The 15,403-nt window shown below is 35.6% G+C and overlaps 1 protein-coding gene and 1 pseudogene across 1 annotated transcript in view; one reads left to right on the top strand and one right to left on the bottom strand.

Annotated features, from left to right (window-relative positions):
- The window catches only part of LOC107658733 (sodium-coupled monocarboxylate transporter 1-like), a 5,777-nt pseudogene extending 4,510 nt beyond the window's left edge, over window positions 1–1,267 (bottom strand).
- The window catches only part of LOC107658916 (small subunit processome component 20 homolog), a 26,229-nt gene continuing 12,081 nt past the window's right edge, over window positions 1,256–15,403 (top strand). Inside the window, 38 exon segments of the mRNA XM_016447636.1 lie at window positions 1,256–1,416; window positions 1,659–1,739; window positions 1,861–1,927; window positions 2,754–2,880; window positions 2,936–3,130; window positions 3,947–4,028; window positions 4,113–4,250; window positions 4,327–4,482; window positions 5,155–5,301; window positions 5,400–5,534; window positions 5,616–5,693; window positions 5,776–5,954; window positions 6,046–6,180; window positions 6,559–6,656; window positions 6,764–6,869; window positions 6,971–7,121; window positions 7,405–7,467; window positions 7,551–7,709; window positions 7,789–7,865; window positions 8,011–8,087; window positions 8,168–8,429; window positions 8,509–8,679; window positions 8,820–8,910; window positions 8,991–9,041; window positions 9,043–9,086; window positions 9,617–9,742; window positions 9,864–10,030; window positions 10,615–10,823; window positions 11,046–11,189; window positions 11,429–11,508; window positions 11,853–12,085; window positions 12,169–12,313; window positions 12,723–12,810; window positions 13,909–14,052; window positions 14,137–14,190; window positions 14,280–14,432; window positions 14,530–14,685; window positions 14,767–14,907. Coding sequence (XP_016303122.1) covers window positions 1,366–1,416; window positions 1,659–1,739; window positions 1,861–1,927; window positions 2,754–2,880; window positions 2,936–3,130; window positions 3,947–4,028; window positions 4,113–4,250; window positions 4,327–4,482; window positions 5,155–5,301; window positions 5,400–5,534; window positions 5,616–5,693; window positions 5,776–5,954; window positions 6,046–6,180; window positions 6,559–6,656; window positions 6,764–6,869; window positions 6,971–7,121; window positions 7,405–7,467; window positions 7,551–7,709; window positions 7,789–7,865; window positions 8,011–8,087; window positions 8,168–8,429; window positions 8,509–8,679; window positions 8,820–8,910; window positions 8,991–9,041; window positions 9,043–9,086; window positions 9,617–9,742; window positions 9,864–10,030; window positions 10,615–10,823; window positions 11,046–11,189; window positions 11,429–11,508; window positions 11,853–12,085; window positions 12,169–12,313; window positions 12,723–12,810; window positions 13,909–14,052; window positions 14,137–14,190; window positions 14,280–14,432; window positions 14,530–14,685; window positions 14,767–14,907 — 4,761 coding nt within the window. The 5' untranslated portion in view covers window positions 1,256–1,365.

Below are 15,403 nucleotides of genomic sequence, written 5' to 3'. Positions count from 1 at the left end.
ATATATATATAAAAATGTTTTTGTTTTAGCTAGTTGCCAAGGAAACATTTGTGTTGTTTAGTTTAACTTGATGTACTAAAATAGCTAAAACTGGGGAAAAAAGAATAACTATATAGACATTAAAAAAACTCATTCAAAAACAAAAAATACTAAAACTTTAACTGAAATGAAAATGGAAAATATAAAAATAAAAACTAATTCAACATGTTAATAAAAACTTTTGTGTTTAATACTTCAGTATTTTAGTATCCCAAAGACACCAATATAACACTACTCTCCTTCTAACTTACTAATGTACAGTAGAGAGTGCAGACCACTCCGGTCGACATGACGGCACCCCAGTGATCTACACCTGTGACTGAGAAGTGAAGTTCACTTGACCAGACAGCATTGTGCACTATCAAGCATACTTGTTACACCATACACGTCACAAATAAAGCCGTTTCACTCACACACTTAAAAATAGAGGTTCTTTACTGGTTCTAATGTTATTAACCTCCCAATATTACTAATCTTTTGTGTGTCTATATATAGGTTAAATGAATACAATACAGCTTTATTAGTTGTAGAGAAAAAATGGGATATGTGGAGATAATGTTCAGCATAAAAAAAAATTTGATTATGAATAATAAGTTAGTAAATGTTAAAGAAAATAACGTGTACTATGAAATGTTATATTCATATTAATACATTCAGTAGTTAGTTACAGGTAAAATTTAGTCATAGTTTTGTTTTCCAGTTACCTCTAAAGTTTTATATATATATATATATGTATGTCAACTTTCATAAATAACCCCAACACTGAACAAAAATTAAAATATATATGAATATGTACAACACATTAATAATGTTTAGACATGAATATCATTTTAAATAAACAGAAAATGTTGTATATTTTATCATATATAATTAAATTATATTTTCATATTTCTATATGTATAACTGTAATGAATAACCTTAACAAACCATTAACCAAATAAAAGTCTATACAACACATTAATAGTGTGTAGAACTTATAATTTATATTATATTTTTATTTTTCTATATTATTGAATTATATATAATACAACTGATACAGACAAAAAAAAAAACAGTTCGTAATAACTGAGGAGCTAAAGTATCGCTCAGCTTTAAGTATCGGTCAAAATAAGATATAATCTTTTCAAACGCTTTTCTGAATGAAGAAGACTTTTATTTTGAAGAACAGTAAAACTCTCCACTGTACTCATAATGCGTCATTCAAGATGGTGGCCTCCTGGTACGGCATGCGTATCAACAATTTCACAGCCATTGATAACGTATCTTGTCTTTTAAATCACGGGATATACATAATTTCTGTATTTGGTGGTCTGATAATACATCAAAATGAAGCTCAAAGCCAAGCCCCCGTCTCATAAATCAGAAAACACTTACCGCGTAAGTTTACAGAGCAACGCATGCTGAAAACTGCTGCTCATGTTCATGCATCTGACAAACATTACCATGTTTTATTTCATATACATATCGAAACGAACTGAGTTTTGCGTATTACATATCTGTAATTTCAGTTTTAAAATGTTTAGTTGTACAATGTTGAATACACTCGTAGTTTAAATGTCTGTAAGTTTATATGTCAAATATGGCTTCTGATGCATCAAACCTTTACCTTTATTGTCCAGTTTGTCACGTTTTCTGAGAGGCTCGCAAAAGTAAACATTGATGTCATTCATCGCATTGACAGGACTGGAAGTTATGCAGAGGTATGATTCTTGAAGATCACTTAGTATTTTTTTTATGTCAGATAGTTTATCTATTTTATAGCAATGTTGTATTAATATTATTAATGTGTATATAGTGAATTCTGCTGCTTTATTTTCTCAGGGGGTAGAAACCTATTTTTATGAAGCACTATTGAAATGGAAAGACCTGAATTTGACAGAACACTTCAGTGAGTAACATGTTTTGTGCCTGTTTAAAATGGCAATATATGCTGTATATCATGAGGATATTTTACATACAGTGAATTTATTTTGTGTTCTATATGTCTTGTATATTGTCACGCTCTGTCAAGGTTGTTGTAGTTATTATATAACATTATAATATATAACAACAATAGATAAAACCTTAAAAAACATTTTCATTACTTGAAATGAAATAAACATTAGTGGAAGTGAAATATATTTAAAAACGTAAACTTATTTTATTTAAGCTAGTTGCCAAAAACAATTCTTATATTCATATTGTTTAACTTAAGGTACTAAAATAACTGAAATAATAATAAAAAAAAAAATAAATAAAAAACTATATAGATGTTTAAAAATATATGATAAAATTAACAAAAAAACAACAATTACTAAAATAAAAATGGAAAACATAAAATTAACAAAAAAAAACAACAACAATTACTAAAATAAAATTGGAAAATATTATAAAATTAACAAAAAAACAACAATTACTAAAATAAAAATGGAAAACATAAAATTAACAAAAAAAAACAACAACAATTACTAAAATAAAATTGGAAAATATTATAAAATTAACAAAAAAACAACAATTACTAAAATAAAAATGGAAAACATAAAATTAACAAAAAAAAACAACAACAATTACTAAAATAAAATTGGAAAATATTATAAAATTAACAAAAAAACAACAATTACTAAAATAAAAATGGAAAACATTAAAAATATGTATAAAAACTCTTAATAGTATCTCAGTGCTACTAAAATAACAGGTTACTCTGATGTATGCTAATTTAATCTTCTGTTCTACAGAGAAGTTTTTTCAAGAGGTGTCAAGCAAGAGTCAGTCATTCAACATGCTGGTGTTTCACCAAAACGCTATGGTGGAGAGTTTGAAGACCCACCTGTCAGTGTAGAACAGCATGGCTTTCCATCCTCTTAGTCTTTTCTTTGTAATAAACAGGCAGATGATGTTACGTTAACCTCACTATTAATTACAGTCTTGTAGTTCAGCTGGCTCGTGATCTCCAGATGGACTTTTACCCTCACTTCTGCGACTTCTTCGTCATCATCACGTCTATACTGGAAACACAAGACACTGAGGTGTTGGAATGGACCTTCACATGTCTGTCATACCTGTACAAATACCTGTGGAGGATGATGGTGACGGATATGGACATGATATACAGGTGAGAAGTGCGTTTAAAATAAACCCTAGCAGATTATATTCTAGTTTAAATACTTCTGTCAGACCTATGGAAGCTTATTTCCGCCATGTAATAAAAATAGAAAAATTGTGACTTTTTATCTCACGGTTGCAAGTTTATATCTCACAATTCAGACTTTTTCTCTCAGAATTGCAAGTTTATATTTCACAATTATGAGTAATGAACTGGTAATTTTGAGTTTATATATGGCAATTATGACTTTTTTCTTAGAATTCTGAGTTTACATCTTGCAATTTGGGCTTTTTTTTCTCAAAAAATGTAGTTTACATTTCGCAATTCTGATTTTATTTTTCTCAGAATTGAATTACATTTCACAATTTAGTTTTTGTTGTTTACACTGCAGAATAAAAAAAATTTAAAAATGTAATTGTGATATCTTTATTTTTTTGTAATTGTGATATCTTTATTTTTTTGTAATTGCAAGTTTATCTCTCACAATTCAGACAACTCAGACAGATTTATAGCTCACAATTCTGATTTTTATTTCACAATTCTGAGTTTATATCTCACAATTCTAAGTTTATATCTCACAATTCTGATTTTTATTTCACAATTCTGAGTTATAACTTGCAATTCTGAGTTTGTCTCCTAATTCTGAATTCTTCATGTCTCACAATTATGCCTTTTTTCTTCATAATTGCAAGAAAAATAGTCAAAATTGTGAGATGAAGTCACAATAATGGAAATAAGCTTCCATAAAAGTATGTTTACATTCTCGGTCATAATTTGTAGAATTATAATAATATAATTTCTCACTCTTTTGCTTTTCTAATCTAGTCTTTACAGTAAACTTCTGGCGCACAAAAAGGAACACATCCGCAACTTTGCTGCTGAGAGCTTCCCTTTTTTGATGAGAAAGGTGAGGCTTTACATCTCAGGTTATTTTTACCATGTCTTCTGTGTTGTGTCGGTAAAGCTAACACTTCTCTCTCGTGTCCCACAGGTGTCCGATTATGATGCTCTCTTCACACTCATGTTCTCCAACCTGTCTGAGAGCCCTCAGAAGGCTAGAGGAGCAGGTCAGCTGATCTTTGAGATGTGTCGAGGAGTCTGTAACATGTTCCACTCCTGTGCCACTAAGGTGAGATCACATCACTGAAAACCAAACACATCACACAATTAAGTGTGTCAGTGATTAACAGGACTGCTGTTATCAGGCTCTTCCAGTGGTGTTGCAGAAACTTGGCCCTGCAGCCGGTCAGGACGTTGATTTGCCTTGGGATTCAGTAAAAGAAGCTCTGGATCACATGGCTGAGTCTTCAGCCAACTATGTTGACAAAGAGCACCTGCTGGTCCTGTGGGACTCCTTACAAGTAAAAAAAAAAAAATGTTATATATTTTTTTTTTGTCTGACAGTCTGTATAACATTGACTTTGTTATCATTATTAATGTGCTATGCAGTATTTAAGTGATTGTACCCATCCTAGATGCCGATTGGTTGTTTAACAGTCATGTTAAAATATATGCTATAGTAACATCTTGTAATAGATGATACATTGGGCATGTAGATTAATTGAATTTTTTTTTATTAATAATTGCAAATTATATGCAAAGAAATAGCTTAAATTAAATAAATGCTTATTTATGTGTATTATAATATGTAAAAGCATATTTATACAGTATATTTATGTATAATATATGTGTGTGTATATAATATATAATATATATAAAATTATTTACTTTTTATATGAATTAAAATCTAATCTAAATGTATATTTATCAATGATTACATTTTAGTTATGTATGTAAGTGCAATTCGATTTATTATATACAAGTTATATATATTTCTTTAATATAATTAAAATCTAAATCTAAATAAATGTTTATTGATTATTACATTTTAGTTATGTACAAGTAACTAGATTTTAATTAGATTTGATATAATTAAAATAAAATAATTTATATAGATATATCGTTAGATTTGAATGATATTAAAATATATACATATTTTTTTTGTTTATTTATTCATTTATCGTGGTTTGCAGGTCTCTCTGAAAGAAGTTATTGGAAAGTTAGACAGAAGCAATGCTGTTCAAGCTAATGAGCACCTGGAGAGCATTCTGTACATCTGCCATATACTTGTAGAGCATCGCAAAGGAGCAAAGATAACAAAACCCCAGTCTGTTTGTGAGGTGTGTATGTGTGCGTTTCTCTAGCACTCAAAGATTGTGTTCTCTTTGAGTTCTGTTGCATCTCTGATATCTCTTTCTCCCTTTTTTGTAATATTTAGACACTTCTTCAGCTAGTTCAGGCACCAGGACTGTCCTACTCCTGCCACAGGCTGCTTTTACAAGTAGTCTCTGCTCTATTGATGGGGGAGAATCTGTCATTACATACCAGCAGCATCCATGAACTAGTGAAAAAGGTTTGTTTAATGTGCACCTATACATACGCTTTTCCATCTGTTTTCCTGTTGACCTCATTTCCTCTCTGGTCCCCCACACAGGTCTTCAATAGCAGCATGGACAGAGACCTCATGTTATCATTTACCAAAGAGATGTTTGACATGAAACAGTTTGAGCAAGTCAGTATAAGCCCTCATCAGCAGGATTACGTTCTTCAAGATCAACTTCCAACTCTTTTATTGCTCCTTTGTGTTTCTCTAGTTGTTCTTACCCAGCTTACTGCAGTATCTGGAGCAGCTCTTCTGCATGGAGGACTCTGTAAACCGACAGCTGGCTCTGGAGCTGCTGGTTGGTCTGATTTTGTCTAAAGCTCCACCCCCCACTGACGGCTCCATGGCTTTTGAGAAGTACCCATTGATCTTCACTGGACAGACTGTCCGGTAAGAGCTGGGCTTTTGCTTGGAAAAACTACTCCATAAAACAAATTATACTTCATAAATGAATACACATAAATTCCAAATTCTGTTTTAGGTCAACTGGACCTGAAAGAGACCAGACAGTCTCTGTTCCCCAGCAGATTTTTTCTGTCATAGACTTCCCTGCCGATCAGCCGCTCTCTGATCTTTCCCATCCCTGGGCTGCACTGGTGCTGCTCCCACATGTCAGGTAAAGACTTAATTACCCACAATCCTTTGGGTGTTAAAGGGATAGTTCACCCTAAAATGCTGTCAACATTTACTCACCCTCAAATTGTTCCAAACAGTTGCCGGTAGCCATTCACTTCCAGGGTATGGAAAAAATACTATGGGAGTCAATGGCTACCGGCAGCTGTTTGGTTACAAACATTCTTCAAAATATCTTCTTTTGTGTTATACAGAAGAAAGAAACTCATACAGGTTTTCAGAATACAGAATTTTCATTTTTGGGTGAACTATCCCTTTAAATAACGTACTGCATAAATTAATCTAATCTTGGTCTTTTAATAGTCTTTTGCTGTATAGTTTGGTATTTGTGTAAATATGCAACAAACAAAATGTTTTGCAGACCGTTAGAAGCATCAAGCGTTATACCGGCCATCACTGCAGTACTGAACAGATTACTGCAAGAGGTGTGCAGTGAAACTCTGGGGAGAGGTCAATCAAGTGTGTGTGAGATTTATAGCCTCAGTCACATAGTTACAAGCTTTAATGCTCAATGTTTAACTTTGTAAGATGTAGTTTGTTCCTGATACGTTCTTCTGTCCCCTCAGGAGGGCTATTTGTAGCCCGACAGGCTCTAAGCACCTTGCTCAGCTTCAAGGAGACCGCAGCGGTACAGTCGCTCCTGCCTGCCGAGTTGGTCAGAAACATCATCGAGTATGTGCTTCAGTAATTACATCTGAACATTCTAGAAAAATGGACCTTGCGTGTTAGATTAGGAAATTATAGAAATACATTTTTGCTTGTGTTCATTACAGGAAATTCCCCACGGATCTTTCAGCGCTGCTGTTAGGAGATCTGTACTACACCAGACTGGCACTCAAAGGCTGCTCAGCTCAGCTGTCCCATGATTCTCTGCTGGAATTGTGCCAGATACTATATTCCAATTTTTCTTCCAACATTTCCAAGGTGAGGTTTAGCCCAGTGAGGGTTGGTATTGGCCTGGAAAACCTGGAAATATGATTTCAGGCCTGGAAAATGTATATAAATGTATTAAATCTTTAAAGGTTATGGACATTTCTAACTATTTACAAAAATAGTTTTATGTATTTATTTAAAAAAAAAAATCATTAAACAGTCTTCACAAATGACTAAAATTCATGGATAAACCTTCTTTACTTATAACATCTGTGGACCCTGATGTTATAAAACTGCAGATTTTACAAGTTCAGTTTCTTTTTATCCTCCACAGATTCGTTTGCTGACCCTCAGAATTATGTCTAACTTTGAGGCTGATCTTCCGAAACCAGCAGAGGTAACATTTATGAGATTTTCTAAAAGCAATGGCTGTGAAAAACACATGCACCTATTTATCAACTCATGTCATGTCCTGTTTAGGGAGAGGAGAGCTCAAATGCGCAGACGGTGTTCGCCGTGTGTCTGCAGGCAGAGCAGGTCCCGGCCACAGTGCAGGACTACAGGGAGAAACTTCTACATCTTCGTAAACTCCGTCATGACCTAGCGCAGCCCTGTCTGCCCAAGGGACCTTTCCATGAGGTAGCTAATGCCTTTTACTCCTATCAAATATTGAAGTATTTTTGAAAATCGTTGTTAAGGATGTTTTTGTGTTTTACAGGTTCCTCTTCGTTATCTTATTGCAATGCTGTTTGTCAATTTCCGACCTCTCTGGGACGCAGTTATTGATCTGTTGGTGTAAGTATCATGCTAACTGCCATTGCTTGTTTTATTTTTGTCTTCTGCCTTTAAATCCTCATATCTTCCTCACCCTGTGTCTCCAACAGTATTCTCTGTTTCTCTATTACTTCTGCCTTGGTTTAATATGCTTTCATTTGCTCAGGACCCACGCTAAAGAAATGGACAAGTCTTTCTGGAAGGTCTATTATGAAAATCTGGAGATGGTTGCTGGTCTAGCTGGTGAGTTTTCATTGAGTTGTTGACCTGTTAGACCTTCCCTATAGTCTTCACTTTAAAGATGCTTAAATATTTATTCTCAGAGGAAGAGCTTCAGGCAGATGAGGATGGAGGCAGTGAACAATATCAAGCTGCAAAGCAGCTTCGAGGTCCAGGGACCAGTGTGATTGAAAGCGGGGATGTGGGAGTTTTGTTTCTGGAACAGCTGGACCATGTGCTGAATCCCTCTGAGCGGACGGACTTCACAAACTTCCGCAGCCTGCTTTGGCGAGTAATGGCCCAGTTTCCCGACAGAGTGGAGCCACGCAGCAGAGAGCTCAGCCCATTACTGCTGCACTTCATCAGGTGTGTATCAGCTTTGTGTCATCAACCTATTTGTCTTTTTAGAAAGTTTTCCATAACAGCCTTTTCTCTGCCTTCACAGTAAGGAGTTCTACCCAGCTGACCTGCAGGTGGCTCCCACACAGGACCTCATAAAGAAGAGCAGCTCCTCATCAGAGCAGGAAATGGGTGAAGAGGTAGATGCTGACATGGAAGAAAAGGAAGAAGATTCCAAACAACCCAAGAAGAAGATCCCTAGAAAAGCAGCAGCCAAGTAAGAGATTATCTTATTTTCTAACATTCGTCTTTGTGTTCTAGTTACGTACTTGCACAGACTAGATGTGCATGCCTAATATACCAGAACAATGAGCATTCATTTGTTTCTTGTCAACATATGTACTTATTTTGTTACAGGCAGCTCATTGCACACTTGAAGGTCTTTTCCAAATTCACCAACCCAAAAGCTTTATATATGGAGGCAAAACTAAGTGAACTGTACACCCAAGTATGATTTCCCATCTTTATGTGAAAGATAATTTTGCTTATTAATGGCCGCCTGAGACAAATTTTTTCTCTAACCCACAGCTTCTGTGCCATAAAGACCAACAAATCCAGAAAATAGCACTTTCAGAAAATGGACTGTTTGATGACATACAAAGACCCAAACATTCTGGCTTACAAGTAAGTCTTCTAACACAAAGCACAACATTTTTCTGTAATAAGGTTGTATTATACAGTAACTAGGTCAGTTTATGAATAGAATGCTTTATATCCGGAGCAGAGACTGATGGCATCTTCCAACAGACTTATTTGGTTACCTTACTAACTTTCACTGCTGAGATACCGGAATGTACCAATTGCCTCAGGAAGTCTTTTAGTCTATTATGATATTCATTTTACATCTCTGGGTCGGGGGTTCGGTGCCTTGCTCAAGGGCACCTCAGTCGTGGTATTGAAGGTGGGAGAGAGCGCTGTACATTCACTCCCCCCACCTACAATCCCTGCTGGGCCTGAGACTCGAACTCGCAACCTTTTGGGTTACGAGTCCGACTCTCTAACCATTAGGCCACGACTTCCCCAAATGATGATATGATGATATGATGGCTTACAGCAATACTTTGAGAGCTTTTTTTAAACATTGCTGCAGTGGCGGTATTCCCCAGGGCTTTGTTTTAGGTACATAATAATTGTCGATTTGTCACTGTTTACAGAGAGAATCTGGAGAGACTTCTGGATGACAAGCACTTTAAAGATGAGATTGTCCATTTCAACATCTCAGAAGAAGGAGCCGTGGTACTTCCGTCGCATAGACCCCAGCTCATTCCCATGCTTATGAGGTGTGTGTTTAGATGCACAATGCATATTAATGATGTCATTGCTCTATCATCCACTGTTGTTTCTTCTCTGAATGTTAATGTTATGTGCCTGCAGTTAGTAGTTATTTATATATTCTTTCAGGATACTATATGGGCGGATGTGCCCTAGGGTTGGTAATAGGTTTCAGGGTAAGGCGAACACAGCTTCACGTTCCTCCATAGTGCTGCGCTTCCTGGCAGGCTGTCAGCCAGAGGAGTTGGGCATGTTTATAGATCTTCTGCTGGAGCCTGTTTGCCATCATGCTGAAGGTACTGACTTGAATTTTAAGCTTTTTAAAATGATTACATCCTAACATACCCCTTAAATACACCTGTTTTGCAATTAATTAGATAATATATTATTTGGACCATTTATGAACCTTATTTAATAATGAGGACCATCTTCACAATATAGGATATTTATAAATTAACTTCTTTTAATGAGACAAGCTAAACCAACAGAATCTGTTTTACTCATTTTACTTTTTCAAAAATGAGCAGATAGATAAAAAGCAAACACTGATTTTAAAGAAGCATCAACGTGGATAGCATCAACAGTGCTATTCACTGCTTCTTCTTTTAAAGAAGCATCAACAGTGCCTGGCCCTTCTTAGGGTTCGCAAAACACACAAAGAGGTTTTCAGATCGTCTAAAAACCTTTGTCTTCTCCAAGTAAATCCTTAATGCCCTAATCGGACATAAGTGCTGCAGATGCCCTATCATTGGGGACTCTGAGAGAGGAGGGTGGAAAGCCTGAATTTCTATCTCCATACATGAATAGCAAGGCTTGATTACCTTGGGCACAAATGCTGGGTTTGGTAACTTTGGAAAAATTTATCATTTGTTGCTTCCAGGAGCGTGTCTGGCTGCGGTAGAACGAGCTGTAGCCAAGACGAACCTGTCTGCTGTTCTCCCTGTGGGTCGCCAACACAGCCTACTCAACACCATAGAAATGCTCATCCATAAAATGGGCCATCTCATCCACATCTACCTGCCCAAAGTTCTGCAGATCCTGCTGTGCATCACGGCCTCAGTGTCATTTATACTGGATCACAGAGAACAGGTCAGCTGAATGCAGAAAACCATCCTCATTAATCGTTTAATGCAAACTGAAATTTTGTAAATAATTCCTGGAGTTCCTCTTCAGAGTCAGCATTTTGAGGGCCAGTGTGTTTTTTTCAAAGCACATTATCAGACTTGAGTCTTTTTAGTATATTGTGTAGTGGTTGGATCTCTTTTTGAGGGTGCTGATCTCAAGCGCTCACTGTTCTTGATGTTCCTCTAGCTCAAACCCGGTTGCATCAATCCTCTGAAGAACTTACGCCGTCTGGGGATTCTGCGCATACAAGACTTCTTTGATGACTTTGAGTCTTACAGCTTCACTGCAGATGAGCTGGACGCAGTGTTTCAAGCTGTAGTGTGGCCTAAGGTGTGTGCTTAAGGGAGAAATCTAACTGGATAACTTCAATAACCTTAATAACCCAACTAAGATAAAAAGTATGGCTCATTGTAATTTAAAGAAGTTTCACACTCTTTCAAAAGAGGCTTGGAAACTTGTGTGAAATTCGTTTTTATCCTCAATTTTTGACAACAACTATGAGATTTCGAATGTTTAAACGAGGACTGGAGTCAGTAACCCAGCTGACCCGCTTGTGTTTTGTTCATTAAGTGTGTCTTTTGTCCACTGAAAGCCCGTATTCACCAACGCCCCTCCTGAAAGTCATCCGTGTGTGGAGCCAAAATCCTAGGTAAGTTCATTAACCACAGGTTTGTGGACTTGGTACAATGGTACCCTAAAGGAATAATTTCGAGTTTTTAATAATATTTTTTTTTTCTTTAGAGCAGCTTTATAGCTGGATATAATTCGTTCCTAAATTGTTGAACTTTGTAACATCTGACATTGAACTGAATCGAATCAACACTGAACTGACTTAACCTGAATAATGTGAGATATAAAGAAATGTGACTTGACTTGAATAATAAAAGTGTTAACAATTTATGATGCCATTGTTGTCATATTTCATTGCTGATTTGAAATGTTTTAGCAATGCAGTCTGATTATAATATAATTGTTGTCTTTTCTCCCTCTCAGGTATTTTCCTTTGCTTGCTAAGCAGAGACCGGGCCACCCTGAGTGTGACGTCCTGCTCAATGTATTTGCTCTGTTATCCTCCAAAAACGTGTCTGCCATCACGACGGCCATGGTAATGGATATAGCCGAGAGCTTGCTGACCACTCCTGACTATGAACCCAAGGAGAATGAATCAGATCTGATTGTGAACGACTGTGTGATCCCCGAACCTGATCAGAGCTGTAACGTGTCAGGTAGCCATCAGGGGTGTTGATGATTATAATAGAGGACCCACTATTATTTGTACATTTGACTTCCGTTTCTCTTCTCCGGGTAGATTCTTTGACTATCGGCTACCGTCTGCTCCTTCCTCACATCCCAGCACTGCTGCAGTACCTCAGCGGAGTCGTGCGTAACTCTGAACGCCTCAAGAAGAAGAAATTCAGAGCTCAAGTCAGCAAAGAGCTCAACATCCTCTCAAAGTATGTCCATATAAATCTATTTATGCACAGAGGCACCTTAAAGGGCCGTTCACCCAAAGAACAATAACCATAAATATTTAATAATCATTCTTTTTCTATGACGATTACGAATTCCACATCATAATAACGACACAGGAACTATATCGTTTGAATCACTTTCAGAATGATATTTTCAAATCTAAATCCACTGACTTTATAGAACACGAGCATTTAATATATAGTTATCATTATAGTTATCATTCTTGGTGTGAACGGGTCTTAATAGGTACTTCAGTAGTTCTCAACTGTTTTTTGAAAAGATCTGCAGTCCAGTTTGGCCCACCAAGTTGAGAATTTGTGCTGTATCATATACTGTGAAGTAAAATATACAAATTGATGATTGATTTTAATGGTTTTAATTCTGTTCCAGGATCAGTAGATTTGTGACTGAAAAAGAACAGAGTTCAACACTCATCGGTTTACTTCTGCCTTACCTTCACAAACCCAAAACTGCTCAGGTACAATCCAGTCACTCACTTTTCACTTTCATGCCAAATAAAAAATGTATGATACAGGTTAAAAGTTTGGAATTAAGATTTTTGAAAGAAGTCTCTTAGGCCACCAAGGCTGCATTTATTTGATCAAAAATACAGGAAAAACAGTAATGTTCTAAAACATTATTACAATTTACAATATTCGTTTTCTAGTTGAAAATAAAAGATTTATTTATTCTTGTGATGCGAAATTGAATTTTCAGCATCATTACTCCCAGTGTCACATGATCCTTCAGAAATCTATTTAATATGCTGATTTACTGCTCAGGAAACATTTCTTATAATTATTGATGTTTAAAGGGGTCATATGATGCTGCTAAAAATAACATTATTTCAACGAAGCACACAGCGTCTTCACGACATGGCTGCAGCGTCAACAAAACTACAGTGAGACTAAAAGTTACGCCTTCTTTCTTTGCGTGAACATTTGGGAGGCGTTATGCAAATCTTCCCACATAGTGAGGTAGATATGTGGGGGCGTGTTAGAACGAGCCGTTTTAGGTAGGTGTAGCTGACTCTGAACTTTTATAAAGAATATCTCTTTGGATTTGAGACTTTAGTCTTTGCAACTTTACAGATCTTCTTTATGCACCAAGAGCTTGTAACACTCCAAAGAGAAAGGAAAAATTGAAATCGCATCATATGACCCCTTTAAAACAGTCATTCTACTTTATTATTATTTTATGGAAACTGTCATACACTTAATCTAAAGTGACAGGAAGGACATTTCAAATGCTACAAAAGATTTACATTTCAAATCAATGCTGTTAAATTTTCTATTTATTAAAGAATTCTCAAAGTTCTTTGCTTTCACTGGAATTAATTACATTTTAAAATATGTTCAAATTAAAAAGTTATTTTAAATTAATAAGTAATAATATTTTACAATATAATTTCTGTTATATTTTTGATCAAATAAATGCAGCCTTGGTGAGAAAAACATTACAAAATCTTAATTATTCCAAACTTTTACCAGTAGTGTATGTTATTATAATACTGTGTTGTTGTTGTTATTATGTTTATGTTATCCTTTTATGAGGATTTCCTTGTCTTTTCTTTCAGGAAACAGAGCTGGATATCCTGGGTACTTTGAAGAACCTGCTGAGACAGTGTTCAGAGCCCAGCATGTTCCTCAAGCCTCTCAGCAAGCTTTTGTCCATCATCCACAACAGACTTTCACGTCAGGCTCTGTGTGAAGCGTTTCTGGTCAGTTTCTGCATTTCTATCCGCTGTAACACCACTTTAGTCCTTTTTAAAACACTTCCCGACTGACCATATCTCTCTCTGCAGATTCTGTCAGACATGGATGGTGAACTGAAGTACATCACAGACGTTGTGATTCAGGTAATGTTCCATTGAGGCAATCAGAAACAGATTTAGTTTTATTTCTTCCAATCATGTTCGTATGTGAGTGGCTATCATTTCTTCCCCAGCTCAACGCATTTGATAGCCGCCATCTGGACGAGATTCACTTTGACGTGCGTCTCGTGGCGTTCCAGAAGGTCACCAAGCACATTAAAGAGATGAGCACTCTGGATATGAGATACCTGACTGCTATCATGCACAACTGTTTCCATTCCTTAGAGGTGACCGTTCTTGTGATGTTACTGTTAGCCTCTAAATGTCTTTTTGCTTCTTGACCTGCATTAATTTTTGAATGCTTTTGGTGTGTTTCCGAGACAGATCGGTGACATGTCTCTGGCAGACAGCGCCACCATGTGTTTGTCAGCCGTAATAACGCAGCTCTCTGAAGTCGGATGCCCAGAGGCAGAATACAAGGAGATTGTGCAGTACACCATACTGGATGCAATACGAAAGGGTTTGAAGAGCAAGACTGAGGTAACCAGTAACATCTTACATTAGTACATCACTGCTGTATGTATATTTCACATATATTCATTAATTTGTTTTTTCCCACAGAGTGTACGAAATGATTACACTACAGTGCTGGCCTGTCTGGTGAAGACCTTCCCAAACCGATCAGAGTTTCATGATCTGGTGCAGCTGACAGACTATAATGATCCAGAATCAGATTTCTTTGAGCATATGAAGCACATACAGGTAAAACAGATATACATAAAAAAGAGATATGCATAAAAAAATATATAAAAAAGAGAAAAATTGTCTCCAACATTTTCATTGAAAAGTAAGAATACATTATGGTAATATTATATAAAAGTAATTAAAAATTATAATTAAAAAGCAAGTAAAATATGAAGAAATTAAAATAAAATAAAACATACATAAAACGAAATATTATTAAATATTAAATATAAGTTTTCTATAAAACAAAAAATCACATCAAACGAGCATTATATATTAAAATTAAAAAGCAATTAAAAATTTGAAAATGAAAATAAACACATTAAACTACTATATATATATATATAATTTCTTATATATATAGACATAGATAGATAGGTAGGAAATTTATGGTGTGTATTAATAAATGGAAATAAAAAATATATTTTTATTTCATTTGTTAATACACACCATAAATTATTAACATATACATAAACATAAAATAAATGTGTATATACATTAGTGTGTATATGTG

The sequence above is a fragment of the Sinocyclocheilus anshuiensis genome, unplaced genomic scaffold, assembly GCF_001515605.1.
Source record: "Sinocyclocheilus anshuiensis isolate Anshui unplaced genomic scaffold, SAMN03320099.WGS_v1.1 scaffold283, whole genome shotgun sequence".
NCBI lineage: Eukaryota > Metazoa > Chordata > Actinopteri > Cypriniformes > Cyprinidae > Sinocyclocheilus > Sinocyclocheilus anshuiensis.
Note: the sequence above shows the minus strand (reverse complement) of the source record. Positions and strands in the feature narration are given on the sequence as shown.